The sequence below is a fragment of the Puntigrus tetrazona genome, chromosome 23, assembly GCF_018831695.1.
Source record: "Puntigrus tetrazona isolate hp1 chromosome 23, ASM1883169v1, whole genome shotgun sequence".
In the NCBI taxonomy this organism is placed as follows: domain Eukaryota; kingdom Metazoa; phylum Chordata; class Actinopteri; order Cypriniformes; family Cyprinidae; genus Puntigrus; species Puntigrus tetrazona.
Genome location: NC_056721.1, coordinates 991,907 through 1,019,026, shown reverse-complemented (window position 1 = coordinate 1,019,026; position 27,120 = coordinate 991,907). Strand labels below are relative to the sequence as shown.

Here is a 27,120-nt window from a genome sequence, read left to right as displayed (position 1 = left end):
CTTTTACAGAAGCATTTCTGTACTTTACGGAAAACATGCAACATGTAAATGCAACAATCCATAACGATTAAAAGCCACCTGTTATGCGGTATTTAAGGATCTGAATAAAAGCCGGCACGCGACCCCTGTACGTGATGGGCTGGGCAGCACCTCGGGAACACGCCCAGGTATATAAAGCACAGCTGGAGGATGAAGGGCTCAGACCTGCGCCGCGATGCGCGCTCAACACGAGCTGGAGACACCTTGACGGTGGAGCAAGTGGAAAACCCAGGCTACTTCGAACGGACTTTACTTAACCGCTGTTCCTACCCGAAAAGCGCAGTTTCTCGTTACGTCTGAGCGAAACGAGACGGATCCATCATGAGCAGGAGAACACGACGCTGGATATTTCGCATTTTTCTTTGTCTCGGAATAATCTACTTGAAAATGGGGTGAGCCGATTGGGAAAATGCATTGCGCGGTATATCATATCATAAGGGTGCATTCTGCGTTAGACGAACATTTTATGCTGTTCTGTGTATTAATATGCTTTTGCAACAGAAGTTACTTTTAACTACTTAAATCGGTTTACTTTACACTAACAGTGCGATAAAAGGAGTTGTGCTAACACTTTACTTAAAGCTTTTATGTATAATGCATTATAAAAAAAGTTGTTCCTTGCGTTGCACCTTATTGTGCATTGTACAGTCTAAATAATTGTAACCACAATTAATTAAAACAATTGTTACGCTATGCGTTTTATAATTACTTATGACAAGATATAGGCTAATGTATTAAGCACATTGTGAATAATTATAATGCTTTAATAACATGTAATGCATTATACATAGAGGCTTTAAGTAAACAGATTTTTTTTTCATTCAGTGGGAGGGAAAACACCTTTTTAAAAGTAATCATGCTTTCCAAGGATATTAGGGTCCGCCGCGCACTTGCGCGCATTTGGAAATGATGTTTAATATGTGATCCGGGACCACAAAACCAGTCATAGGGTCATATTACTAATCAAAAATTAAGTTTTAGAAACATTTACATTAGGAAGTATCTCCATGCTACATGATCTTTGCCATTTTGGTATAAAAGAAAAAGTAGTAGTAGTATTTGTTGGTTATTGCTACAAATACACCAGGGTCACATATCTGTTTGATTAGCAACCAGCGTTTAACCTCGACCTCCGATCAACCTTAGGCGGTTCTCCACCGTGCTGGCTCTAGGAGCGAGCATCATATGCAACAAGATCCCTGGCCTGGCGCCCCGGCAGCGCATCATCTGTCAGAGCCGGCCGGACGCCATCATCGTGATCGGACAGGGCGCGCAGATGGGCATCAACGAGTGCCAGTTTCAGTTCAAGCACGGCCGCTGGAACTGCTCCGCGCTCGGCGAGAGGACCGTCTTCGGAAAAGAGCTGAAAGTGGGTATGTTGGAGATCTCCTCTCGTACGACTGAAACGTTTGGTATGAGCGCGCGAGAGCGTTTACCGATCTGGTTGCGGATTATATAGAGTTACCTATATATTCTATAGGTTACCTTATAAAAATCGACCTGTCCAAGTTGAGATTTCCGCGCTACGTGCCTGAAATGTCTGGCAGATGAGATATATGAGCGTGTTTCTTACCTGCGGTCACACGCGCGCCCCAAAGCATCCCAGGAACCAGTCGTTAAACGTGGCGATATCAAAAGAGGCTCAAATGAACATACGGGTTCTTCAGAGCCACCTTCCCGGTCTCGTGAAAGCGCGTGTCGGTGTGTGGAGTAGGTGCGTATTTTACACACGACAAAACTGCGTCGTCAAAGTCCTTTTCTGCGTATAACAGCACGCCAAACAGAAACAGAAAATCGCTTTTGCAGTCGTACCTCATGTAGTTACTCGAGGTCAGTGTTTTTAAGAGCATAGAACCTCATTCTGACTGAAAGCCTTCTCGCGAGTTTGGTAGTAACATTTTTTTACGCACGCATCAGTGTTTGGGTTGGTATTTGCAGCCTGAAGAGGTTTTCCACAGGTGTAAATTACAGAGCATGATAAGATGTCACCTGAGACAAATGGACTTTTACTTTGCCGATCCAACCTGCTTAAAAATAAGGCAGAGCTGCTGTATCAGTTTATAAAAGTTAACAAGGAGTGAAGTCAGTGTAGAGAAAAAACCTTGGGGAAAAAAAAAAGTGTCTATTGTGTCTATTTTACTGCACAATAAACAGACTAATTAATCTTTAATTTACATAATCTTACGAGGATTTTCAATAGTTAAAATAACATTTATTATTTATATTTAAAACGAACAATTTTTGCGTTGAAAAGTAACAGAGAAATAACATAATGCATTTCTTTAAAGTTAAAAAAATGCATGAGGTTTCAAATTTCGAAGGAAAAAATAAATCGGTCTCAACACAACACGAGAAAAATCACTTACTTTACATACGTTTGTCTATAGTGTTATCATGGGCGGCAGCTTTGTTTTACACTTTAGGTGAATTGTTGTACATCTGCTGATTATGCAAATAAAGCAGTGTTTGTCAGTGATTCATGGAGAAGAAATAAGTGATAACCTCGGAAAGGTTCATGTCTTCAGGAGTTCGTTGGTGTCGTTCAAAGAGCAGGTCTCTTTTTTGCCTGCTTCAATGTAATTAATGTTCCCTGTCTGTAAATGCAAATATTAATTCAAAAAAGTACACACTTATATAGTTTTTAGTTATTTTTACGTGAAAGCTTTTGAGTTTCTAACCACATTAAATTCTGCATAATGCATATATTTGACGTTTTAGTTGAAGTAAAAAAGCGCGCTCGTTCTAATACAATAAAGTCTGGGTGTTAACAGGCAGCAAGGAGGCAGCGTTCACGTACGCCATCGTGGCCGCAGGAGTGGCTCACGCCGTCACAGCCGCGTGCACGCAGGGAAACCTCAGTGAATGCAGCTGTGACAAAGACAAGCAGGGCTTCCACGGCCACGCAGACGGCTGGAAGTGGGGCGGCTGCTCGGCGGACATCCACTACGGCCTGGGCTTCTCCAAAGTCTTCATGGATGCCAGAGAGATCAAACACAGTGCCAGGACACTTATGAACCTGCACAACAACGAAGTCGGGCGGAAGGTACGTATTTGTTTCTTGTAAACGAAAACTGCGAGACACGATTTCGTTTTGAGGGCTTACCTTGAAGGAGCAGTCGATCCGAGAAGATCTCGTGGAGGGGTGGCGATTTTGGACAAGTTCACAGGATACACAATTTCCAGAAAAACTGTAAGCGTGGAAGTCCACCCCCCAACCCGTGTGAACATCAGTGACTTAAAATGAGTTAGTCACAGATTTACCAAAACATTAAAAAAAGTTACAAAGTGCCATATTGGCGCAAAAATGAAAAATGTGCTCACTCTTGTCTTGCGCGACTTACTTCCTGCTGTGAAATTCTGTTCTTTTCCGTGCACCAAAAGCATGCAGTGAACCCAAAAAAAAAAAAATTAAACTTACGCTATGCCCAGAAAGTACTGTTTTGGAAGGTTCGGCGAGCAGATCTGTTGTGCTATCGAAGGAAAGCCTTTGACTTGAGCTGCAGAAGACATGAGATAACATTAGCGTCAAAGCTCTCAGGAAATACATTGACTTTATTCCAGAGAGAGCGAAAGTTAAAAGCCTATAGAAACAGGTACGTCTGTTGCGCTCCATCTGCTTGTTTCGTTAAAATTATGAAATGAACTGACGCTTCGGAGATGAATTCAGATCTGTAAGGTGTTCTAACAGTCAAACAATTGCATCTCTGAAGAAAAGTTACGCACATCCTGAGACTTCGTCACAATTAACATCCACAGTTCACATCGTACTGGAGAGAAAAGAAGTAGCATGTTGATTTGCCAAAGCTAAAAATTTTCCAAACATTATACACAAATACTAGAAAATTACTAGAATTTGTGCCATTATTCACCACCCATAAAGCATGCCTTAACACATTTTTTGCCTGTGTAATGATACGAGTCTTTAATTATCAGTATATCAGCTGCAGAACAGTCTCATCCACGCTTATGGGATTGTGGCTAATGCTAATTTACCCTTAAGTACGTCTGCCGCTAAAGTTGTTATTCATTGACATCTTCTCATCTGCTGCAGTTCGGATGTCGAGCTATGAGACATGTGATGATGTTTGGCCGTGCCCTGTCATGTTAGGTCTGGAAATGAGCATTGCGGGTGAGAAAATGACCGAATTTTCATTTTTGGGTGACCTGTTTCTTCAAGAGGTATTATCTATCAGTGAAGTGATGTTTTGGTTACGCTGAACGGATCAAGTGAAAGTCAAGTACAGGGAAGGATTCGGTAACTATGGCTCTGCGGTTTGCAGCCGTCAACAATCCGGCCCCTGAAGCCAAGACTCGACTGGCACAGCAATAATAGGAAGCTTTTAGGGGTAAGAGCAGAATAAGTGCTAGAGTTTGATTACAAATCAGATGAGCTCCAACACACCGAGCTCTGTGCGGATACACTCCCATTTTCTGCTCAGTTAAAGAGACATTGGCTTACACCAGTATCCCCTATCGCTATCTTTGATGGAGACGTTTCATCTTCGAAGCTGTGTTTGTGTCTCAACTTTCAATGCTCGAACCGCCAAAGATCCTAAAAGGATTTTTCACTTTCACCTGCATTTAGAGGCCGTGCTTTTTTTCCGCATATACATTTGTTGTCTTTGATGTGGAACAAGGGACGCGGCCTCTTAGGAAAAAGAAGCGCGCTGAATGCGTTCTTGTACACTGAAAATAATGACTAGATTTGATTTATTTATTATGCATTGGTTGCAAAACATTTGATCATACCTTTTAACATGTTTCTGAATGTAGCTAATATAAAATATATAAAATCAAATTGTACATGTTAATGAAATAAAGACATCTACAATTTCATGGCTTTTTCTTAACATGTTAAAATTCTGCTTATATATATATACTGTATATAAATTAACGTTTTGCTTTAATAATCACTGAATACATTTTTCTCATGCTTTAACAAATTCTACTTATTTGGATGTGTTTACTAACATACTAAATCACATGGCTACTTAAGTATAATTTTACTTCTAATGTATTATTAGCTATAATATTAAAAGTTAATATATTTTAAATCTGCTAAATAATTTTTTTTTACAAATACATTACAATACAAGACATAGAAGTTTCAATAGAAGTGAAAAAGTGTATTTAGGCGTACTATAAATGCTTGTCAGTACGCCTTTTAACCATACCACCACTTAAAACTAAAAAAAAAATGCTCAAGTGTACTTATTTTTCAAAAGGGGGATAGCTAAATCTTGCTTTCTTGTTATCTGTCATGATGAAGTTAAAGGAGTGCTTCTCCAAAAGGGAAAACTCTACAGAATCAGTCATTAAGGTTGCATGCGGTGTCTTCTGAAGCTTTTTTGAAGTCTGAACATTATTAACTTTAAATCTGTTGCATACAATTTGAAGAAAGTTTGATTTCACAATTTTGAGGTGACCTGTTCTATTAACTAGGGCATGTGTGAAGTAAGAGCCGATCGGTCTATCGGCCAGCGAGAGGGAGAGAGAGAGAGAGAGAGAGAGAGAGAGCAGAAGAGTCATTCTTGCTCTCCCAGTTGAGTTTAATGAGGGGGAAAGGAGCTTCCATCTTATGTCTGGCTTGTTGCACGTTTGGTCACAGAGAGCTGATTCATGGCACCAACTCTTCTTCTCAGTCGCCACACCGTTTGTACCCTCTTATCTGAGCAGCTAAATTGCCTCTTAGTGAACCGACTAGCCTTACAGGATCATTCTAGCTGCGGGTTTTGTCTTGAGCAAACTAAAAGAGTGCTCTGTTTGAGCGTTCGTATGCGTGCCAGCTAATGTAATGACGCTGGCTCACGGTGCCATCTCTGAAGAGCAGACAGCAGAAGGTCTGAGTCGATGAACGACACGCAGGCCATTCTGATTGGTGTCAACGCTGTTGGGGAAAATAACATTGTGTGCAACAACAATACCGTTATTGTGCGGTTCTTGCATTGTTTGTTGAATGTGACGACACGAGCAGATACTCCAGATATCAGTTTGCTAAGTCAAGCCTCACGTTTGTTATCGCTTAAACAGGATTTGTGATATTAAAACAAGAAACAAGCAGACTTTTTAAGTTTACTTGAGTAAAGTAAAAAATACTTTTACATTTTAAGCAGAGTTACTTGACATGTGCTGTGGGCAAGGGTGTTAGTCTATACTGTTCTATATTATACTAATCAAAAAAATGGTTAAATGTATATGCATATATATGAGGCATATGCTTATATGCATGAAGGCTGGTGTACAGTGCGTGACTTAAACAGATCTTTAATTAAGCACTAGGCTTCATATAATTACTGACTTGTGAATGGTTACAGATCATACACAAAAATGGCTGAGGATCACGCACTTAACACTAAAGCTCAGACAGAAACACATGCCTTGATGCATGTCAGATGAAAACATCTTGTGTTCTGATCAGCTCGAAAAACTTTTTTGATATCCTCTTACTAAATGGATTCATTCTGAACCAAAAATCTGCAAAAAACTACTCATTCATTTGCCCCTAGAGTACTGTACAAGTCAACAAACTCTGTAGACTGTAGGTTAGCAGGTTAGGTGTAGGGTTAGTACAATACGTTGAAGGAACACTCCACTATTTTTGTAAATAGGTTCATTCCCTTACTCCCCCAGAGTTAATAAGTGGAGTTTTTCTGTTTTGTGTTCCAGTCTCACCTATACGGTGTGCTTGTTGTCAGTAATAGACGAAAGCACTAATCTTTCCCATTCCTGCTCCTGTGCTCTTCTCTCAGGTCCTGGAGAGGAACATGCGTCTAGAGTGTAAATGTCACGGCGTGTCTGGATCCTGCACCACCAGGACCTGCTGGATGACCCTCCCCAAGTTTCGTGAGCTTGGCTTTATCCTCAAAGACAAATACAGCCACGCCATTCACGTGGAGCCGGTCAAAGCCACCCGCCACAAGAGGCCCACCTTCCTCAAGGTCAAGAAGCCCTACTCGTACCGCAAGCCCATGGACACGGACCTGGTGTACATCGAGAAGTCGCCCAACTACTGCGAGGCGGACCCGGTGACGGGCAGCGTGGGGACTCAGGGCCGGGTGTGCAACAAAACGCTGCTGCACCATCCCAACGGCTGCGACCTGATGTGCTGTGGCCGGGGATACAACACACACCAGTACTCACGCGTCTGGCAGTGCAACTGCAAGTTCTTCTGGTGCTGCTACGTCCGGTGCAACACCTGTAGTGAGAGGACAGAGGTGTACACGTGCAAGTGAGCCGCTCTTACGGACCTCGTTCTGATACAAGAGGACTCTATGAGGTGGCATCTGTTCTTTTGCACAAGGCTCTACTTCAGACTCGCTTTAATGGAAGATCATTGAGATCGTCAAAGCTTTACTCTGGAGAAAGAGGAACTGAAAGTCTAAATCACTGTCTGAATCTGTCTGGATTAAAACAAGGATCTCCGTGGAACCCAGAACAGCAACCTGCACCTTGATTTTACCGATGAGCTACTGAGACACGGACATCTTTGCAGGCATGCAGCAAACCTATATTGACAAACAGAGCAAAACTAGAAATTCCAGAAGTAAAGGGAAAGGACTTTCTAATAGTTTTTTGCTTCAAATCAATCCAGGTGATTTATTACCACCCAAAGTGCTTTGTTTTCTAAAAGTGCTTAACATTCGATTACTCTTTATTTGAAGTTTTCCTTGTTACAGTGTAATTACACATTTAAGTACTGAGTAATATTAAAGTGTCCCTATTATGGGTTACGAAAGGTTTATATATTTTTTTGGGGTGTCCTAAATGACAGGTTGAAATACATGCAAGGCCAAAATATAGGCCTTTATAATCCACATTTATTTTATATTTATATTACATTTCATTTGAAGCAGTAATTGCGAGCTTTTAATGCTCCAAAAGCGGCACCTAGTGGCAAAGAATGAATGTACATTTTCATTCAGACAAACGCTAAAAGACCAACAAGTGGGTGGCAATATGTTAATGTTTCATTTCGGGTCAACATGTTTTAAACATGACTCATCTCAAACCTTCAGAGTCAGCTCCTTTCCTTTGAGAGACAATTACTTTATAGACTTTTAGGCTTAAAACTTTGCAAGATGTTTTCGTTCGCTTAGAGCTGTGACACTGCATTAAAGCTCGCTTTCAGAAATTCATAATAGGGGCACTTTAATGAACTACATGTACTTACTATATGGTTAGGGTTTGTCTTGGGGTTACTTGCATGTAATTATGCATAATTAATTGTTATTATAATAGTAAGTACATGTTACATGTAACAAGGACACCTTAAAATAGCGTTACCAATTATGCTTAAGTAAGAATATTTAAGTGTACTCAATTATGCTATTTTGGGACGCCATGAATATAAACTAAAATGTACTTTTAACATACTTTCTCTGCAGAAACCCACTAGTGCATGAAAGCTAGTGCCTCTAAATAGCACAGTTGAGTGCACTTGATGTTTTTAAGATTATTTTAAGAAGTACAGCCTTTTTTTTGTGTTTTAATTACAAAATGAGTGCGTCAAAATAGACCATATTATGCTTTTTAAATTGCCTTATTTAAGATTTGTATTTTGTAAGCGAATTCCTAATATAGAAAAATGTATAGGAAAAGAATATTGGAACCAAGGTTGCTGATTGCGCTGTTGTTAAATTCCTCCAAACAACTGATTTTATTTATTTATTAAAAACAATGTTGTTAACTGTAATTGACGAGACGCTGGAAACAAACAGCGCATCTGCATCTCTGCTCATGAATACACTGGGATTTGTATCTTCTGAAAGAATAGCTTTTTTTAGTTTACAAGACAAGAAGCAATATTTTTTTTTTTTTCTATGAGAAATTTCCTGTATGCTGCTAGTCTGGAATAATCACATTCGCTGTAATATTACCAAACTACTGACTACAAGATTTTGTAACTGGTATAGTGATGAATCCAGAAATGTAGAATTTACACTGAAATTGTAAAATATTGGTAAGAGAGTATATTTTGTAAAAGAATATTTTTATATGAATGTTTTATTTATACTTTGTCATTTCTGAACACCCGATGCATTGCGGGTGACAAAGTTGGAATGTGGATGTTAATTATTAAAATCAATTTTAGATCTCATGCAAACGTGGTTATGTTGTTATGTTAGCGTTTGCCAGTGGAAAGTTAATAGTGCTCTTACTTAGGTTTCATGATTTGAACAAAGTGAAGCTAGGCACAAAAAAAGTCTGCTTTAACAAACACAAATCACATAAACGCCGCTCACAGTTCCTTCATATATCCACGTTGTTTCCGTTAGCCTTGTTAAGAAACTCGGGCTGAATAAACATTACGAGTAATGCCCGCAGATGCTCCGTGTTGGACAGTGACTCCAGCCCTGTGTGTAATTGATGAGCACAGTGAGTGTTGCGGTGATGACTTGCTCCAGTGGGCGGAGCCGGAGCTGTCAGGTGATTGATGGCTCTGACATTTCTTTCATTCAGACCTTTGCCACTAGTTGCTAAACAACTCCATTGCCTGCTCTGAAATGTCGAACAGATCGCCTTACAGGTGATAGCTTTCTCAAAAATATGAACACACGGAAAGATAAGAAATGATAGCTACATAGATAGATAGATAGATAGTTAAGTGAAGGTTTTCTCCTTTCTGGTCCTGTCATTGAATCTCAAGCTTCTGTTTGTTATTGTGTCAACTGCCAAAGAGTAGTAAAAAGCTGTGTTTGTGCTTAAACATGGCTTTGCGGCTCTGCCAAAGCTTGTGGGACGTCGGCTGTGCTCATAACATTAGGCCATACTTCAGTGTTTCTAAAAGAAAAGCACTTGGGTTCACAATAAGTCAGTTGATGGTATCCGTTAATATGTATAGCGTCGCAGATTCCTAAATAACAACATATACACGGCGAAAATCAACACAACCTGCCATTTTTTAAACCATCCACAGCAATAGATAAATAAAATGATGTCAATACCAGAAACCAGAACATCCTTATCCCCACCCAACCCAAAAGTTGTTGTTAAAGTGGACTCTAAGGACGCTGACACATCAAGGCATCGGTTTAAAACATAGTTTTATTGTTAATAGGCCACATATTCTAGACACGATTCTCTGATTGCTGGACCACAGGCACAGACATTAGAGCTGAATATCAACAGATATGAGAGACCTTTCTGATTATACTGAACAGTAAATGCTGATCGGACCATTCTTCACTCAAATCGAGGATAAAACCCACAAACGATCAGTAGTGCAGAGACAATAATAACAGCAGTAATTGCATGTAGTGAAGAGAGGGAAGAGAAGTGTGTTTTGCACCCGCTGCCTGTCTATAAATCACCCGACACATAATTCCATCAGTCATACGTTTGTTTTTCATCTGGTTGAGACATGCACATGCACCTCAGAGGAGCGCCACGAACCACAAGCCAGTCTAGCTCTTCTCTCCTTTCTACATCCGAGGGATATGCGTGCGTTTAGAAATAATTCCACTGTAGAACTGCACACCAGCAACGCTTCCGCGTCTTCCGCGATACAGAACATGCTTCGTTATGGGATATGAAATGTTGACTTTTGACAGCTTCACTTTGCCTGTAACCTTAACGTTACTAGACGCTTAGATTAGACCTGTAAAGTTGCAGCTCTCGGGCAAGCGAAGCTGATATTGTTGAGGAAAAAAAGAAAAAAAGAAAGCTTCCCCTTTAGGTGTGTATTTCGCAACACCGTTTGAGATACGGAGAGATGGGTTTGTGAGTGAACTTCAGTAACAATTGCCTTTGAAGCTCATGCGTGAATTCTTGTTCTGGGATTGGTATAACCGTAGAGTCCCATATGATAGTTTTCATCTTTCGCTGTGTGGTATGGTGGTCCCTCATGAACCCCTCCACCTTTAATGCTGTTTGAGAAATGATTACTGCAAACCTCAAATGTCTGAAGTATCTCCGTTCGCTAAAACTCAAACTAGATTTCCAGGAATTATCGCATCTTCTTTTTTGGGTGTGAATTCCTGACACAAACCTATTGCATGAAGCAGACAAAGTTTCATTATTTCTTCACACTGGATTGAGTACGCTGTGGAAAAAAGGTTTGATTTCATTCAAGGCGAAAACACGATCTAATATTACCGAATCAACCTGCTATATGGTTCCCTGTAGCAAAAAAACAATATATATATATATATATATAACTTATTTACTACCAGATAACTTGAAACCTACTGCTATAAACCTTAGAATTGAACTGTATTTGGAGTATGTTTGTATGTATATTTAGTCTTCACTCGGGTTACATTAACAAAAGTATCTTATTAAGCCGATCTTTTGGATATCTTTATGAATAGATATCTTTATGATGCGAATGATTGCTGTTCTCCAGGCTGGAGTATTAGTGCTGGCAAATGGTGATGAATCTTGCTCTTTGAAGCTTTGTATGTCTTTCATGTCCTCTGGCTTAATGACCACATGTGCAGATCAACAGTGTTGTGACAACAGCAGCGAGTCTTAGTCCAGATTACTGTTGTTGCATTAAAGACACGTTTACTGTGTCAACAGTGCTTTAATATACAGAAAAAAATGGTCTCGTTTGACATTTCGTCTCACAAAATCGACTAAAGCTGAGAATACATTTGGCAGCACTGATTGAACCTATAGCTACTATGCTTTAAAATATAAATGAATGAATGATGTTGATAAAATTGTACTTTGGACTGCAAAGAAAATCTCGTATATTTTAAATTTGCGTTGCTAAAATGCAGGGCTCTTTTGTAGCTGCAATCCTAAACGACCATAGAAAGATCTTCAGATTCATAGATAACTATAGTTGCATTTGGCTTTATAGAGGAGCACTACTCATTTCCATCGTATGTCCTTTAATAACGAATGCTGTAAAACTCAAAAAGCATTTTAAATACATAGGAAAAATGTAAATGAAAAAAAGAAAAACCAAGTAAAATCAGCTGCAAAAAATCAACTCTGCAGGACTGAAATAAAAAAAAAGGAAATGAAATACAATTGCATTTTTTATTTAATAGAACCCTGAAGGAATGATTTCAAATTCTTAAATTCCATTAGAAATCCTGAACGTTCGTGCATAACACAAAACACATCATGATTTTAAGTATTAGTCATATTTATGTAACAACGGTATATTTTTATAGACGCGCCATGTTTGTTAGTTTTCACCATAAACTGAATGTTTACAGATCCCCTCCCCAGTTTCTCTCTCTCTCTCTCTCTTTTGAAGTGAAGCACATGTGAGTCGGAGGAAAGATTGATGTCATAATGAGTGTGATGGCATGCTTTAGTCATTTAAACTGGCAGTATCATCTCAAATTATTTCATGGCTTTCTGCAATGATACATTGAGAGCAGGTCTGGACAGGAGCGGAGATGTAGACTGAAGGCAGAGGCCGTGTGTTACAGTGCCTGGAGACATGAGGAGCTCGCTCTGTGTTCATGCTGGAAAAAAAAAATCCCATCCCTGCTGTAACTCTTTTCAACTACACCGAGATGCATTTCGAACGCGCTCATAAATATGTGATGGCGAGGTCTCGGTGTCTGCAGAGTAAAGTTTCTTTTCATCATGTTTAAAGATGTCTTGTGTCTCATTGACTCATTCAAAATGATTGGTTGAGTAACGCTTTATTATATTAGTCCACTTTAGACGTTCTACTAACAGTCGACCAGCAGCCATTAGAGTATTAGAAGAAGTTTAAAACGTGATGAGGTGCGAGAGTTCAAAACCTCTGTTCGGTGACTGCATATGACCTCTATTAGCAAGGGCTCAGAGAAAGGTCAAAGGTCATGCTCAGTGTCAGAACAGCACTGCTGAAGAATAGGAATGCTAATGACTTCGATTTGATGGGACAAAAGACGTAATGGGAGGCAGAGAAAAGCCTTTGTGTCTCGCCGAAAAGCCTGGTGATACAGCGCTGATGAATATTAACCTGAACTCACGGACACTAACTAACTCGCTTAATGCTCCGGTTAGTGTACGACAGCGTCCATAGACAGAGACAGACGGAGACGGATGGGCCTGGAGAGGGCATTGTCTTCTCTTGTGCTCTCTCAGGGCTTCTCCGGGCTTACAGAAGCAGATCTGTCAGTGGTTTTGGATGTGGGAAGGTGTCGAAGGAGTCCTTTCAAGGCTGTGTCTCGGAGGGGAAAGCGAACACCGGCTCTGCTATCTCTCATTGTCGAGGGTATCTTGGGAAAAGAAAGTAGCACACTGGCATTCTGTGCTGTAACTGGTGTCATAACTCGCCTTTGTGAATGAGCAGCTTTCTAAAGACTCAATCTCCAATTACATTAAAGACAGAAGAAGCCAGAAAGCTGCTGAGGACAGGGAGGAGTCCCGCAGCATCTGAATGGAGCTGCTGCAAAGAGACGTGTTTGGAACCATAAAGACATTAATTAAGAGCAGGTGCCTCCTATAGAAGATCACTCTGAAATATTAGCACGCCATTGTCTCGCCCAGGCCTTTGTCTTGAGGTACACCAGACTCTAACGCAGGACTTTTACAGCCTTATTCATCTTTCAACAAAATGCTGTTCATTAATGACTGACTTAGCAGTTTCACTTGTTGTTTTTCTTGAATGTACATACAAATGCAAATTTGTAATATAAATTGGAAAAGCACAGTGGGTATTTTAAAAAACGCTGATGACATGAATTACTTTTTTAGGATCAATTCATAAACATTTTTAAAATTCTGTATTACGTTCTAAAATAAATCAAAATGTCTTTATGTGGTTACAATTTACTTTCTTAAGAACTTTATGTACTTAATTCTGTTTTTATTTAAAATTTTCTATATGCATCTATATCCAACCAGTTTCTTAAATGCTTTTATTGTTATTTTAAAACGAGCATTTTAGTATTGGAAATTGCTCCTTATAAGAATTTTTGATCACACTTTATTTTCAGATCCAATTATCAGCTATATTAAATACAGCCTCAATGCACTACTGTTTTTTTTTTAAATAGACTGTGCTTGTGCTTACAATGTTATATGTTTCAAATACATCTTATATTATTATTAGTATTATTATACTATTAAAGACTCCAAATTCAGTCTTAAATTAGAGAATAAATACTAATTAAATATAATTCTGTCCTCTATTACATATAATTCTGTCATCTGAATTAAACATTTTTTTTTTTCAGGACTAATTTGTCTTATATGTTTAATGTAAATTTAATTCATAGTTATTAATAATATTTATTTAGCCAAATAAAATAGTTCACGTTACTTTTTTTCAAATGCAATGTTTTATTGAGTTGTAATGTGTCAGAATTGTTTTAGATTTTTGGATTTTGCTAACCCTAAATAAAAATAGCTCTTGAGAAACCCCTGAAAAATCTATTTTGTCGTGAGTTTGCTCCGGCAATTAGGATTTCGATCTACACGTCCACTGTTTTACAGCAGATGCTGAGAAAAGTAACCCGTAAACGTACTTTCCAAGTGCTTCATTAAAGGCTGAATGCGTTTCGTTGATTGATCTGAGTGAAACGAGCAGGTTGCTTCACGCCTCTATCACCTGCAGCTTTGAGGCCTGTCAGATAATCACTCCCAATAGAACAACTGCACCTCTCATTAACAAATATGACCCCCGTTAGCTGTCCTGAAAGACCGTTTTTGTTTTCAGAGATATGTTTGGCTAAGACTGAGACGCTTTTCATGCAAATCATACTTGTTGTGGCAAATCATTTTTGATGTCTATAGGCCTAAATTGGCAAGACAATGTAAATCTTTTGCAAGAAAAAGCCTGAGAATATTTTCCAGGTAAAGTGAAGCTTTCTTGTTGGGACCTAACAGGTGAAGTCTTGCTGCAGGTGACAGTGTTTCGGAATCCTGAAAGAGAAACAAGTTTGCACACAATAACAGCACAGCACGCAGGATGTTACATAGACAGCTTCTGGATTCGGGCCATTAACCCGTTCGCACTACAAATATAATGCTTTTTATTTTTAGAATAGCTTGTAAAAAGCAAACCAACTGATCTCTGCAGTAGAAATGCGTGTTGCCAGCGCCATGTCGTTGATGGTTTTTATTCAAAATGTTGATGGCCGTTGACTCCATCCGCTGGTGCTTTAACAGATGCGACATCCAGGAAATCATATAGCAGTCGTTCTGCTTAATGTCAATAAGGTTGCTGATTGGCTGGTATCCAGAAGTCATTGTCTCTGTCCTCTGTCCTGTTGCAGGATAGATAAGGAATTCTCTCAGAAAGATAGATATTTAAACCTGTGTTAGATGCATTTTTGATGATGTGGTTGTGGTTTGAATTATCCGATCGTAGCACATCGCTGTCAGACGCAGTCAGAAGCGAAACAGCCCGGTGGGCCTAAAAAACATTTTCATTTTAATACTGGAAGTTTTAAAATGACGTGCGTTAATTAATATGAGCTAACAAGTAGCATTAGTATTATTAAGTAGCATTATTTAATGGACCTAAGCCACAATGAACTAGCAGTGCCCTATATGGTATCATGGTACACCGCATTACGCATTAAACAGGTTCTCCCCACTAAATGATGCACTGACTGAGGAACATGATGAAAGTGCCCATGTAACGGTGATTCTATTGAACCAAATGTGAATCCTGTTCTTAAATCCAACCCAGGGAGTGCCTTGGAGCCTGTTCATTTCCCCAATAACTTTTTAGTAGGGCTAGATAGGGTTGCATGGCCTCCCAAGCTTCAGGCTCCTCTGTGGTCTTCTGAGCCAGAATGGATGCTGGCCTGGAGGCCTTCTGTCCTGGTACTATGCTCCTAGAGGCCTTGAGATTAAGTATTCTTCTACGTCTCCAATATTGAGACGTAGAAGAAGTGCTGAGCCTGCTCTCATCATTTGATCGTGGTTGTAGGTCTCTGTTAGCTACTATATCTTAGTGCCGTGTTCAACCACAACATTCTTTTGAATAGACTAGAAAATGATGCTGCCATTTGAATAAGCGGTTCAAATTATACTTATGTGACTATCATTAATTAATAGCAGAGAATGGTGAGGTATAATATTGATCACAATTGCAGTATGGAGTTCCACAAGGCTCAGTACTAGGACCGCTGCTTATAACACTACATGTTATCCTTAGGAGATATCATGGTCCAAAATGCAGCATTAGTAAGAGTCCTTACTAGAACCAGGAAGTATGACCGTATTAGCCCGGTTCTGTCAACACTGCACTGGCTCCCTATCAAACATAGGCTAGATCTTGTAAAGCCATGGATGATTAATTTCATATCACATTATAAAGTTTTTTTCTCCATTTCTGTCAATGATGGTGTCACGGTTCCTTTCCACTGTTGTTCATATACTCAGCTTTGAGTTAGTTCTCTCTCGTAAAGCTGAGAGAAACTCAAAGTAGTGTATTTGAGCTCAGAGAGCTCGTCAGGCAGGTTTTCTGTAATTATGTAAAAAAAAATTGCCTGAATCCCTGGAGGCTTTGAGCCCAGGAACTATGTGAACCGGCATGTACTTCCACTGTCACTGCTCATTTCACAGCCTCGCTCTCTATCACACAAACAACTGTGCAGTATAAATCAAATCCTCCGTAAAGATCATTTCTTTTTTGAATACACTGTTAAGTTTTGCTGATATGTAAACAGTCATGAAATAATTAATTCATAACAGCAGATCATTTAATCATATAAACTCCTATTCATATGTACTCATTCTTCTGTCAAATGTATATTAATTAATTAATTAATTAATTTCTTTATTTAATATTTCGAGGAAGCACAAGAACTCTAATTTCTCACACTAGATAGATGGCAGTGTTTTCTTTGTTCTTGCTCTGGGCTTATTGCCCTGTGGATGCACGCATGATTGAGTTCACACTGTATGTTTATTTGGCTGCTATCAAGGATTAATCCACTTCTTTCTACACGCATATCCTTTATCTTTTAGGCAATACCTGCTTTGAATGAATTTCACATCTGTCATATTTGCATGATCGTTTTATTTATATAGTGCTTTTAACAATACATATCGTCTCAAAGCACTAAACGGAGTGATAGTGATGTATAATGTCAAGATTAAACTCTTCTTTTTTTAAAAAAATGCAGATACAGTCTTTGTAATAAGATCACTAGAAGTCACTAGAAATTAAGTGTCCCCAACTAAGCAACTGTGTGTGTGTGTGTGTGCGCATTTGGTTCATAATTTGATCACAGACGTTTCTTTTCACCCTAAGATCCTATAATTTTGACACTAGCGTTTGTTGTTATCGTTTCTTTAGCCATTTTAAGCTTCAGATCATGTCTGATATGATAAAATGATGATACGATGAAGCAATATTATCTTCATATCTCTCTGCCACATATGTCATGAGTAAAATCCTGCTTGGCTCATGTCACGTTTAGATGACGTCATGGTTTATGCAGTCAGCCATGTTACTTGGTCTGAATGTCTCAGTAGTCGCTTGCTTCTTACCATGCTTGTTTTATAGCGTTTGAGTTCTTTGGTCCTGTGGAGACAAGTTTGGAGATCGCCCATAAAGGAAGCCCATATTCTGCTCAATGAGGCAAAGGAGAAAAACATGGCCCTGCAGGTAGCCATTATCCCTCAGGGAAGCCAATATGAAGAAGAAACGATCCTGAAAAATTCATTTTGCAGATATGAATGCGTGCACATTTAACTGATGTTTTGAGCAGACAACAGCTACAAATCCACGTCTATGTTTTGGTCGCGCCTGATCATAAAATTAAAGAGTTCCGATAAACGTTCCAATAACATTCTACAAACTGTGAATTAGTTTGATGACTCCAACGCTTTGTGGACTGATTGTAGTCTTGGGGAGTCAACTAGTGTCTGTCCATTAAGGTTTTTTTCCCTTCACAGGTCGATTTGTTCATAACTTCTAAAGAGTGTCAATGCCAAAAAAATGAAAAATAAAAAAAAAGGACATAGTACACTGGAGAAAAAAAAAAGATTTATAAACCTCATCTAAATTTTTTATAGTTTTTCTTCAAATTATATGCATGGTTTGGTTCAATTTCACCTTATATATACAATATTTTTTCTTAAAGACAAAAACATTTATATAAAGTATATAAATAATAATGAATTATAAAGACCAACTTAGTTTTTTCATTAGGTTAGTCTACTAATGTAGGCCTAATGTAGGTCAGTATAATAGTTTTGGCTTTGCTTTTTTTTTATTGTATAGTGAACTTAATATTAATATAAAATCTAAATACGAAAGTAGAATTTTCCAGTATAAAACAAAAATATTTTGGCAGTCTAGTTTACTTACTACACGCATAAAGGCCTTTTGTGATGTACTATTAAAATATACCTGTTTTCTGGTATATACTTAAACACAAATTGTATCTTTTACATTTTGTTTTATAGGGAGTGTTATTTGCTTTTACACGAACTAAACGAAACAAGTTTAAACTGAAAACCGTGATTAGACTAATTTAAAAGTGCACTTGAAATGACACGGTTGTTTCGTGTTTTCAGCGTCGGACCTTTCATACTGTGTGTTTGTTCTGTCTTTCTCTTCTGCATTTACATGCATTCATTGAGGAATTTGTCTTATAAATACCGTGTCGTCCGAATATTTATCAAAATCCTAACTAAAGCAGCACTCTCAAGTGTCTTTGGCTATCAGTCGGCTTGTCATGCTCCAGGAAATTCCCATCTTCGGGTAGTTTTGTTGAAATGCCTAGGTCCAAATGTGACGAGTAATGAGCCTTCACACCTGAAACACCGCAGAGTAAACTCACATGAAAGGCTTGAACAAAAATTAAGCGTCTCTGTTGAGGTTTCCAAATTAAAAGGAGAGGAAATTCCCCCTGCAAAAATCACCACCGAGGAAAGCCTGGTCTGAACGCATGTTTATGGATGTGGTGGCATTCATCAGGATGAAACTTGTGTCTTTAAGGTGCTTTTCGTGCATTTTACAGTTGCGCTCTCTTGCAGTTGTGTAAATAATTATCCACAGGAAATGTCATAATGTGAAGGATTACCCACAAAATTAACCCAGGCTCGTTGGAAATACGTGTCTTATACATTTCCGCAAGCCTGTAATTATGTACCTTACTGCAGGTTCAGAGTGAAGTGTCCAGAAAGTGGTGCTAATACGTAACCGTGGCACACGGTAGTAAGTTGGCACAGTTCTACACAAACAGAGACCAACATCTCAGAAGTCTCTGCAGTGCAAGATAAGAGAGGTGAGTGTCAAACGACTCTTATATTGTTGACACAAGGCCGGCGACTGTGAAAGACACGCATGCGGGACTCTTATCAGCGTTCGAGCGCAGTCTCATACCTAACAGAGGCAGTGAAGATGAACTTGGATCAGCACAGAAAGCTGCCGTGAGAGAGAGATCTTCTCGGAGATCAGCACACGGTGTGAGAGAACGAGCTAACAGCTACATTCCACCAGCGTTATGATGTGAAACAGAAAAGCGCAGGGAAACAATGATCACATTCATCACATTCATCCGTCATTTTCCTCTGCTTTTATCTCACGCTTTCTCCCTCCCCTTTCAGAAGATTTTACCTTGCTCCTCAAGCAGAAGTGGGCCTTTGAAGAATCGGCCCTGACATCTGACGTCTGAACATTTACAGCTGCCTCAGAACTTTCTGAACGTCGCAAAATGTTCATGATCTTTCCAAGAAACAAAAATGTCACGCAGGAACATCTGACAAAAACATATTGTGTACATATTCCCTTATAAATCAAACAACTTTCCCAGATTAAAATTTTGGATTTTGCAAATGTTTTCTTCTGAAGAAAGATAAGCATGTAAAGTGCTGAAAGCCAAAATGTTTAATGTGCTGAATTAATATTTACTGAGTAATCCACTATTTTGTCTAGGGGTCAAAATGGCAGGTTTCACCCCCGAGATTCAGAACCAAATTACAGGAGGTTATAACTTCAGGAAGATGGCAGCATTACAGTGTTGTTTTTGCACACATATTAGTAGATCTATCTTTTTTGCATTTTGATGGGATCTCAGTATGACTCCAGGAATAAATTGTTAAATTGCATGTGTCTCCTTTTCTTCTGCCAAAACAAATGCGTTGAATATGCAATTCAATTTTGCAATGTTTGCAGTACTAAAGATATTGTTATATTGTAGATCTTAATAAACATTTCTTTTGGAGTCTTCATTTTCAAGGCTCTAAATCATTCAGGCCCAAAGATAAGAATGTCTCATTTTAGGCTCCATATTCAGATTGTCAAATATTTTCAGTGCAAATATTACCTATTTTCAGTCTAGGTTGATTTTAGCTCTTTTTTTGCAGGGTAATAAGCTCCTGGTTAAAGCTATGAACAACACCAGTGCTTGTTCTTACTCCTTGCATCCACATACAGTCACCTTCACGCCGGGTCACTGCAAAAAGCAAAAAGAAATGCTCTAGCAGCATTTGATGAGATGATACTTGGTGAAGAACAAGACAATCAGAAGATGAAATCCACGTTTATCATAAAGCGGCGTTCCACCAGCAAAGCAGTATGTGTTTCAGATCTTCTGTAGGGCCTGCAGATCTAGATATAAATGAGCCAGACATGAAAACTAATCTTGTAAACAATCTTCACATGTACTGTAAGACCATGCTGATTTTTACAGCTTCACTGAAGCACAGCTCCACCTGCTGGTTTATCTGTTTTATCATTTATCTACAGCCTGGAAGGAAGAGAGAGAGGCACCCTTGAGCACGATGACTTTCATTTCTTTTTGTTAAATAAATCCACCCATAAAACATTTGGATGTAACCACCAGCTGTGGGCTAATGCAATACAAGCAAGATATGTAATCAGATTACTTTTTTTCAAGTAGCTAGTAAAGTAATGCATTACTTTTAAATGTACATCAAAACTTGTGTCACTTTTTCAAATGAGCATGGGCAGCTACATTTTTTGCTGACAGCTCTCCTGTCTCCGTGTTAAGAGAAATCAGGAGTGAGGTGCAGAGGCAGCCTGAGGCTTACTAATTTCACTTTTGGTGTGAAAGTGTCTTTACAATTGCCAAAAACACACCTTTTGGGGTTTTTTAAAACAATAAATAAGGAACCTAGGTGAAAAAAGTAACCAAAAAATAGTGTAATGCATTACTTTCTTTAAATAGTAACCAAACAACTAGTTAAATTAGTTGCATCAGCTACATAACACAGCATACATTTTTTTTCACCCATTGTGTGTGTGTATACATATATATTATATTATATATTTGGAGTCAAGAGGGAAAATGTGACTGCTACCACTTTTAAGTGCTGAAAATGTTGGTGTTTTATTTTGAATTGTCATTTGTATTTTCTGGTGCTTTGTCACATGGGTGGTGCAGGTGGATATTTATTTATTGTGCATTCATCTGTACACAGTTACGTCACCGACCATGGGACTGCGATATTGAGTGACGACACCATGCCTCCTAAAATTAAATTCTACCCTCTGTCACGCAACTCAAGACTCAAGCCATGAAGGAGTACGTAGAACAAGCCATAATCAGTGTTTGTACATCAGTGTCATTCATCTATCATTGCATCTGGTTTTAGGCATTACTCACGGGTAGAGTTAGGTTTAAGTGTAGAGATATGGTCAATTTTGGATTTATGCAATGGGCTTGCACATATTTGAGCTCAGAACTCCTGTTAGTTTCGCATACTCTTCATCTCTTACAGAATTCTGATGGTCGTAGATGACCAAAGATGTGGTCAAATTCTGTCAAGCTGCAAAATCCAAGACCCCCAAGAAACTAACTTATGGTTTCCTCCAACCATTACCAATTCCTCAGAAACTTTGGTCTCACTTGTCCATAGACTCTGTCACAGACCTGCCACTTTCCAATGGTTTCACCACCATACTAGTAATCATTGATCGTTTCTCTAAAGCTTGTCAATTGATGCCTCTCAAGTCTCCCCACAGTCATGGCTTATGTTTTTAGAGTCTATGGTTTGCCTGAGGATATTGTTTCTGACAGAGAAGAATTTTACCTCTCAGGGTTGGAGAGCTTTCTGCGGACAACTAAACATTAAAGTAAACCTCACTTCAGGATACCATTCATAGTCAAATGGCCAAGTGAGAACATGGTGAACCAGAACCAGGAGGTGAACTACACGGCAGACTTCCTTCCATGGGCTGAGAGTGCTCAAAACTCTCTTACTCATTCCTCCACTGGCATGACCTTTCCAATCTTTCCAATGATATCAACCCCGCTTGTTTCTGTGGTCAGGTGAACCCTCATCAGTACCTGCAGTCAATGATTGGATCTGGTGCAGTGAGAAAGTGTGTGACAATAACCATTTCCATCTCCCTTAGAGAGCCATCATAACGAAATCTTTATAAACGACAAACAGACAACATCGCCCACACCCTCCCTACTGACCAGGACAACAGGTCTTGGCTTTCTGTGAGGGCACTCAAGTTGCAGCTACCAAGCAAAAAACCCAGCCCCAGTTATGTCGGCCCATTTAAAATAATCAAACAAATCAATGAGGTTACATTTCAATTAGATATTCAATTAGATCACCAGCATATAAGGTGAACGAGTTTCTGGACTGGAAGCGTTGAGGGGGTCAGCTCCAATATATGGTGAACTGGAAGGGCAATGGACCTGAAGAGAGATCATGGGAAGCTGCCCCTGAAATGCTGGATCCATCATTCATCGAAGACTTTCATAGAGCCAGACCCGATCGTCCAGCACCACAACCATGGGGACTGTAATACCATGTCAGCAGAGGGAGCCCTTACCTGAGTTTTGACTGGTACAACTCCCTCTGCTGCTTCTCTGATCACTTCCTGTTTGGCAGCCATTAAAATATGGCCAGACCATACAGACCTTTGCGAAGTATTGCCAGTTCTACTGCCTTACAGACTGTTTCCTATAGAATTTGCCTTTGTTTTGCCCTCTTGTTTGTTTGCGGTTAGACTGATTACTATGTTTTTGAAATCTTTGCCTGTGACCATGACTCTGATATCTTTTTTTTTCATGTTTTCTCATTAAACTTCTGAAAATAGTTTCTAACACAGCTTCGGCCTCATTCTCTTTATAAAATGTCTTGGTTGACAGGCAAAATCTAAAAAATGTTAAATTTGTGTTTAGAAGATTCTAGTCATCTTATTTTTTCTTAATTTTTTCCATCAAATTACAGTTGCGTTGTCCTATGTCTCAAGAATTAGAGAAGAAAAAAATCACAGGCGTATAATTCAAGCCTCATCAAGTGAATCTTTGCTCTGTAGTTGACTTCTTGAAATGGGAGACACTTTATGCAGTTGCTTTAGGGAAAACACCGATATTTCTGTGTATCCTGCAGAAGCTGAGATCTTTCTGGAAGGAGTACACAGGATAGTGTCACCTAACCTGTAGGGGAAAAGATGAAGAAAATAATAGTTAGAATGTGGTTTCTGTGGTATGCAGCCATGAAAGATCGGCCTGTTGTGTCTTGCAAAAGTCAGTTTCTGAAATATGACAGTTTGACTAATATATGTAACTCTGCCTGCATGTGCAGGAAAACATTCGGAGAATAAAGACATCTCCACAATCAGGAGTCGGACTCTGTGATAGTCATCTGTAGGGGAAAAAATACTGCTATGTATTATATTAATCAAACTACTTCATGTTCCAGGTTTTTTAACCCATTCTTCTGCTGACTGTCAGTTGAGAGTAACTGAGAATGATCTTAGCTTCTCAGCTATTGTAGATAACCTAGAGACGTGTCTTGTACTTGTACTTGTTAGTAGGGTATTTTAACACAGTTGGGCCACAGAAAATACCTGTTGTTGCTGTGCACACTGGCCTAATTTCGCTTATATTATTTCCTTAAAAGTGTGTACTCTTGTTCTGTTAAAAAGGTACATAAGAGTACATTGATGTCACGCAATAAAATGACATCAATGATTTTAGGACAATAATACTGCACAACATTTTATGTACCAGGACATTTTCTACTTAATGAGCTTACAACCAGAACAAAGCTGTTTCATTTTTACAGCATCCAAGGCATTACACTGAAAAAGTCTTGAGAATCCATCATTTCTGCTTTGGGACGCACTGAAGCTTTCGTCCCATTTGGGTCACAATGATTTTCATAGGTGTCTTCCATAGAGTCTTTAAAATATCTTCTTTTCTGTTCAACAGAAGAAAGAAACTCATACAGGTGTGGAATAATTTGGGGATTTTGGGTGAACTTTCCATCTGTCGCCATCTGGTGTTCTTGTGCAACAATTCCTCAAGTACCTCAGAACAAGCCTTAGACTATTCAAACCATACCAAACTTGGCTCTGAATATTACTTGCATTCATGTAGACATTATTGACCAATCTGAGTGAACCAAGTGGATAGAGGATGGGTAAAGAGAAGGAAGGAGGTGAAAAGGAATTGATGCAATATTTAAGAGAGGATTTCTTCCCCACATTTTCTCTCTGTGGGATGTAGAAGCAAATGCCTGTATGTTAATGCACTGTGTGTATTGTCCATCTCAAAAGATACGTGTCTGAGGTTCGGCACTTCTTACATTCTCAGTAATCTATATTGTTCCATGACTGGACAGTTATGGTGAAAATGTAAAAAAAAACTTTTTGGTAATGAAGACTTTTTAAAAGTTTGTGTCTGTGCAAAAGATTTTCTTGAATTGTGTACAAAGTATAATTTGATATATATTATTTATCATTTACTTTATTGTGTTTCTGTTTCGGTTCTTCATTTATTGCATCAGGTTTTCTTAACAAAAAATAACTATAGCAGTAAAGTGAGACATAAATCACTCCTGAGTTGTAAATGCCCATCAGATGTCAAAAGCTCCACCTCCTTACAACACCAGGAAGAGACCTGAGTGTTTTCTCAATCCTGTACAAGAGCATGAGGAAATGAAGAGGAAAATCCTTGTTTGAAGTGGTTTAAGATGGTCCTGAACTTGTCCTTAACTAGTCTGAGGTGTTCCTAAACTATTTTATGATGGTCCATAGCTAGTTTATGCTGGTCATGTGTTGGTCTTGAACTGGTTATAAATTGGTCCTCTGTGGTTCTTAAGATAGTTTAAGCTGGTCTTAAGAGGGTTATACGCTAGTCCTGAGCTGGAGCTAATTGCTTTGGACCAGCACATGACCAGCTCAACCCAGCTTAAACTGGTTGCTTAAACCAGCTGCCATGTATCAAAACATGCCTAACCAGCATATGCTGTTTTTTTCAATATGGACGAGGAACCATTGACAGTCTGCAGAGTTTTTGCAGGAATTTATGGCTTCCATTGAGAGAACTGTGCTTTTTTTAATAAAGGAAGCTAGAAGTTCTCCAGGTGGTTCTTTGGTGATGGCATTCTGAGCCCATTTTGGTCAAGTACCTCAGTCAGTCTCACTTCTGTCCTGACACTCGCATTTTTAATCCAGAGCCCAGGACACTCAGCTCCATCCAGAGAGGTGCTGTGGAGCTTTGATTGATGTACCGCATAACTTGGACAATCTGGCATTTAGAATATGGAAGAAGATGCAAAACATTGTCCAAAAGAGTGAGTCACTAAAAATCTGGATCCCGCTTTATTTGAGGTGTCCTTAACTGCTATTTATTTTCATTTCAATTAATAATTTGATAGACTGCACCTGTTGTGTATACATACATTTTACATTGTATTTGATATTTTTAAAAATACCTGCAGGTGATAACATTATTTAATTTAATTACAATTATAATTATACTGTTGATCTCACTCTTAAACCTACCCAGACCACCAAACCTGTCCCTAACCATATTCCACCTCAGTAGTAGCAGAAATGTTTAGGGTTACACGTTATTTAAAAGATGTCCTTGTTACAGTGCAATTATACATTCAGGTACTGAGTAACATGATGTAACTATACGTACTTACTTGCTATATGGTTAGGGTTAGGATCAGGCTATGGTTTAGGGTTACTTGTATGCAATTATGCAAAGATACCTTAGAATGAGGTGAGCTGTGAAGATCGTAGTAGCTCTGATAACATCTCAACAGTTCATTTATTATTAAAATTATTATTATTATTATTATTTTTATGGCTCTGCTCTTGAAAGTCCTGTTAATATCTGAAATAAGATATTGATAAGAGCAGCTGCTGATTGTTTCCTCTCATAAGCTCCAGTGGTTCTGGACCCAAACACTACAAGTCCACAGCTCGTCCTGTCTGGTGATCTGACCAGTCTGACATACAACAAGTGCAGGCAGCCGCTTCCTGATAATCCAGAGAGATTTGACTTCTTTCGCTGCGTTTTGGCTTTAAATTAGGAACACACTGCTGGGACGTGGAGGTGGGAAACATTTCAGCTTGGACTGTGGGAATAATCGCAGCCTCGTACCAAATAAAAGGAGATGCTTTCTTCAGAGAAGGTGTCATATGTGCAGTACACGGAGAAGGAGTACTTGTTGCAGTCTCCTGAGCAATCCGCCGCTCGCTGTCTTATTAAAGACAAGCTCCAGCGTATGAGAGTTCATCTGGACTGGGACGCTGGAAACCCGCCGTTCTCGGACTCTGTGACTAAAACACAACTGCCAGACATTCAAGACCACCTTTAGAGAGACGCTCTTTTCATTCTTTCAGAGTATTTGTGAAACATCCCCGTTGAGAATCATGCCAGTTAGAGTGAAAATCAGTGGAAAAATGACCTATTTCATGGAATGTCCTTATATCTAACCTATATATCTAAAATAAATTGTAATCAGCAAAAAGTACACATTACAAAGTAATTATTTTACAAATAAATTGTGAATCATGTTAGTAAAAAGTAAAAAGTGCTAAAAGTCCTTAGCATTGCCCATTACTAGTATAGGCAACTAATATATTTTTACAATAATAAGTTTACATTATATCTTTATAACAAAATCTTTCCCTAAATGTCTAATGCTTTTTGACGTAAAAGAAAAATCTATCATTTTGACCCATGTAATGTTTTGTTGGCTATTGCTACAAGTGCTGCTCACAAATACATTTTATCTTTTCATGCAAACAAACCCATGATGACCCTGAAAATCAACATGAATGGTTTTATTTCATTCTGAAATAAACAATCGCTTTAAAAACAAAGTAGGCTTAACTCATGAGAAGATTTGATTGGTTGTCTTAATAAGTGACTAAACTGAAGTCCTGAAATGGGCCACTAGGGTCTGCTTGTGACCACAGCACTTTAGCCT

The 27,120-nt window shown here is 38.9% G+C and overlaps 1 protein-coding gene across 2 annotated transcripts; it reads left to right on the top strand.

Moving 5' to 3' along the window:
* Nucleotides 1–115: 115 nt before the first annotated feature.
* On the top strand, nt 116–9,124 carry LOC122328452 (protein Wnt-7a). 2 transcript variants are annotated; one of them, XM_043224145.1, is made up of 4 exons: nt 116–431; nt 1,186–1,408; nt 2,811–3,082; nt 6,789–9,124. In XM_043224145.1, exons 2-4 carry the CDS (start codon nt 1,225–1,227, stop codon nt 7,269–7,271), a joined length of 939 nt encoding a protein of 312 aa, XP_043080080.1. In that variant the 5' UTR covers nt 116–431; nt 1,186–1,224; the 3' UTR covers nt 7,272–9,124. The 2 variants fall into 2 exon arrangements, with proteins under 2 accessions (XP_043080080.1, XP_043080079.1); XM_043224144.1 differs by having other exon boundaries at nt 117–431; nt 1,186–1,412.
* The last annotated feature ends 17,996 nt before the right edge of the window (nt 9,125–27,120 follow it).

What these genes read in the sequence shown, in the direction of transcription:
- LOC122328452 (XM_043224144.1), top strand. Translation starts at nt 361, where the DNA reads ATGAGCAGGAGAACACGACGCTGGATATTTCGCATTTTTCTTTGTCTC. An exon ending in CGGAAAAGAGCTGAAAGTGG is followed by an intron (nt 1,413 to 2,810) that starts GTATGTTGGAGA and finishes GGGTGTTAACAG; the next exon opens with GCAGCAAGGAGGCAGCGTTC. An exon ending in ACAACGAAGTCGGGCGGAAG is followed by an intron (nt 3,083 to 6,788) that starts GTACGTATTTGT and finishes CTCTTCTCTCAG; the next exon opens with GTCCTGGAGAGGAACATGCG.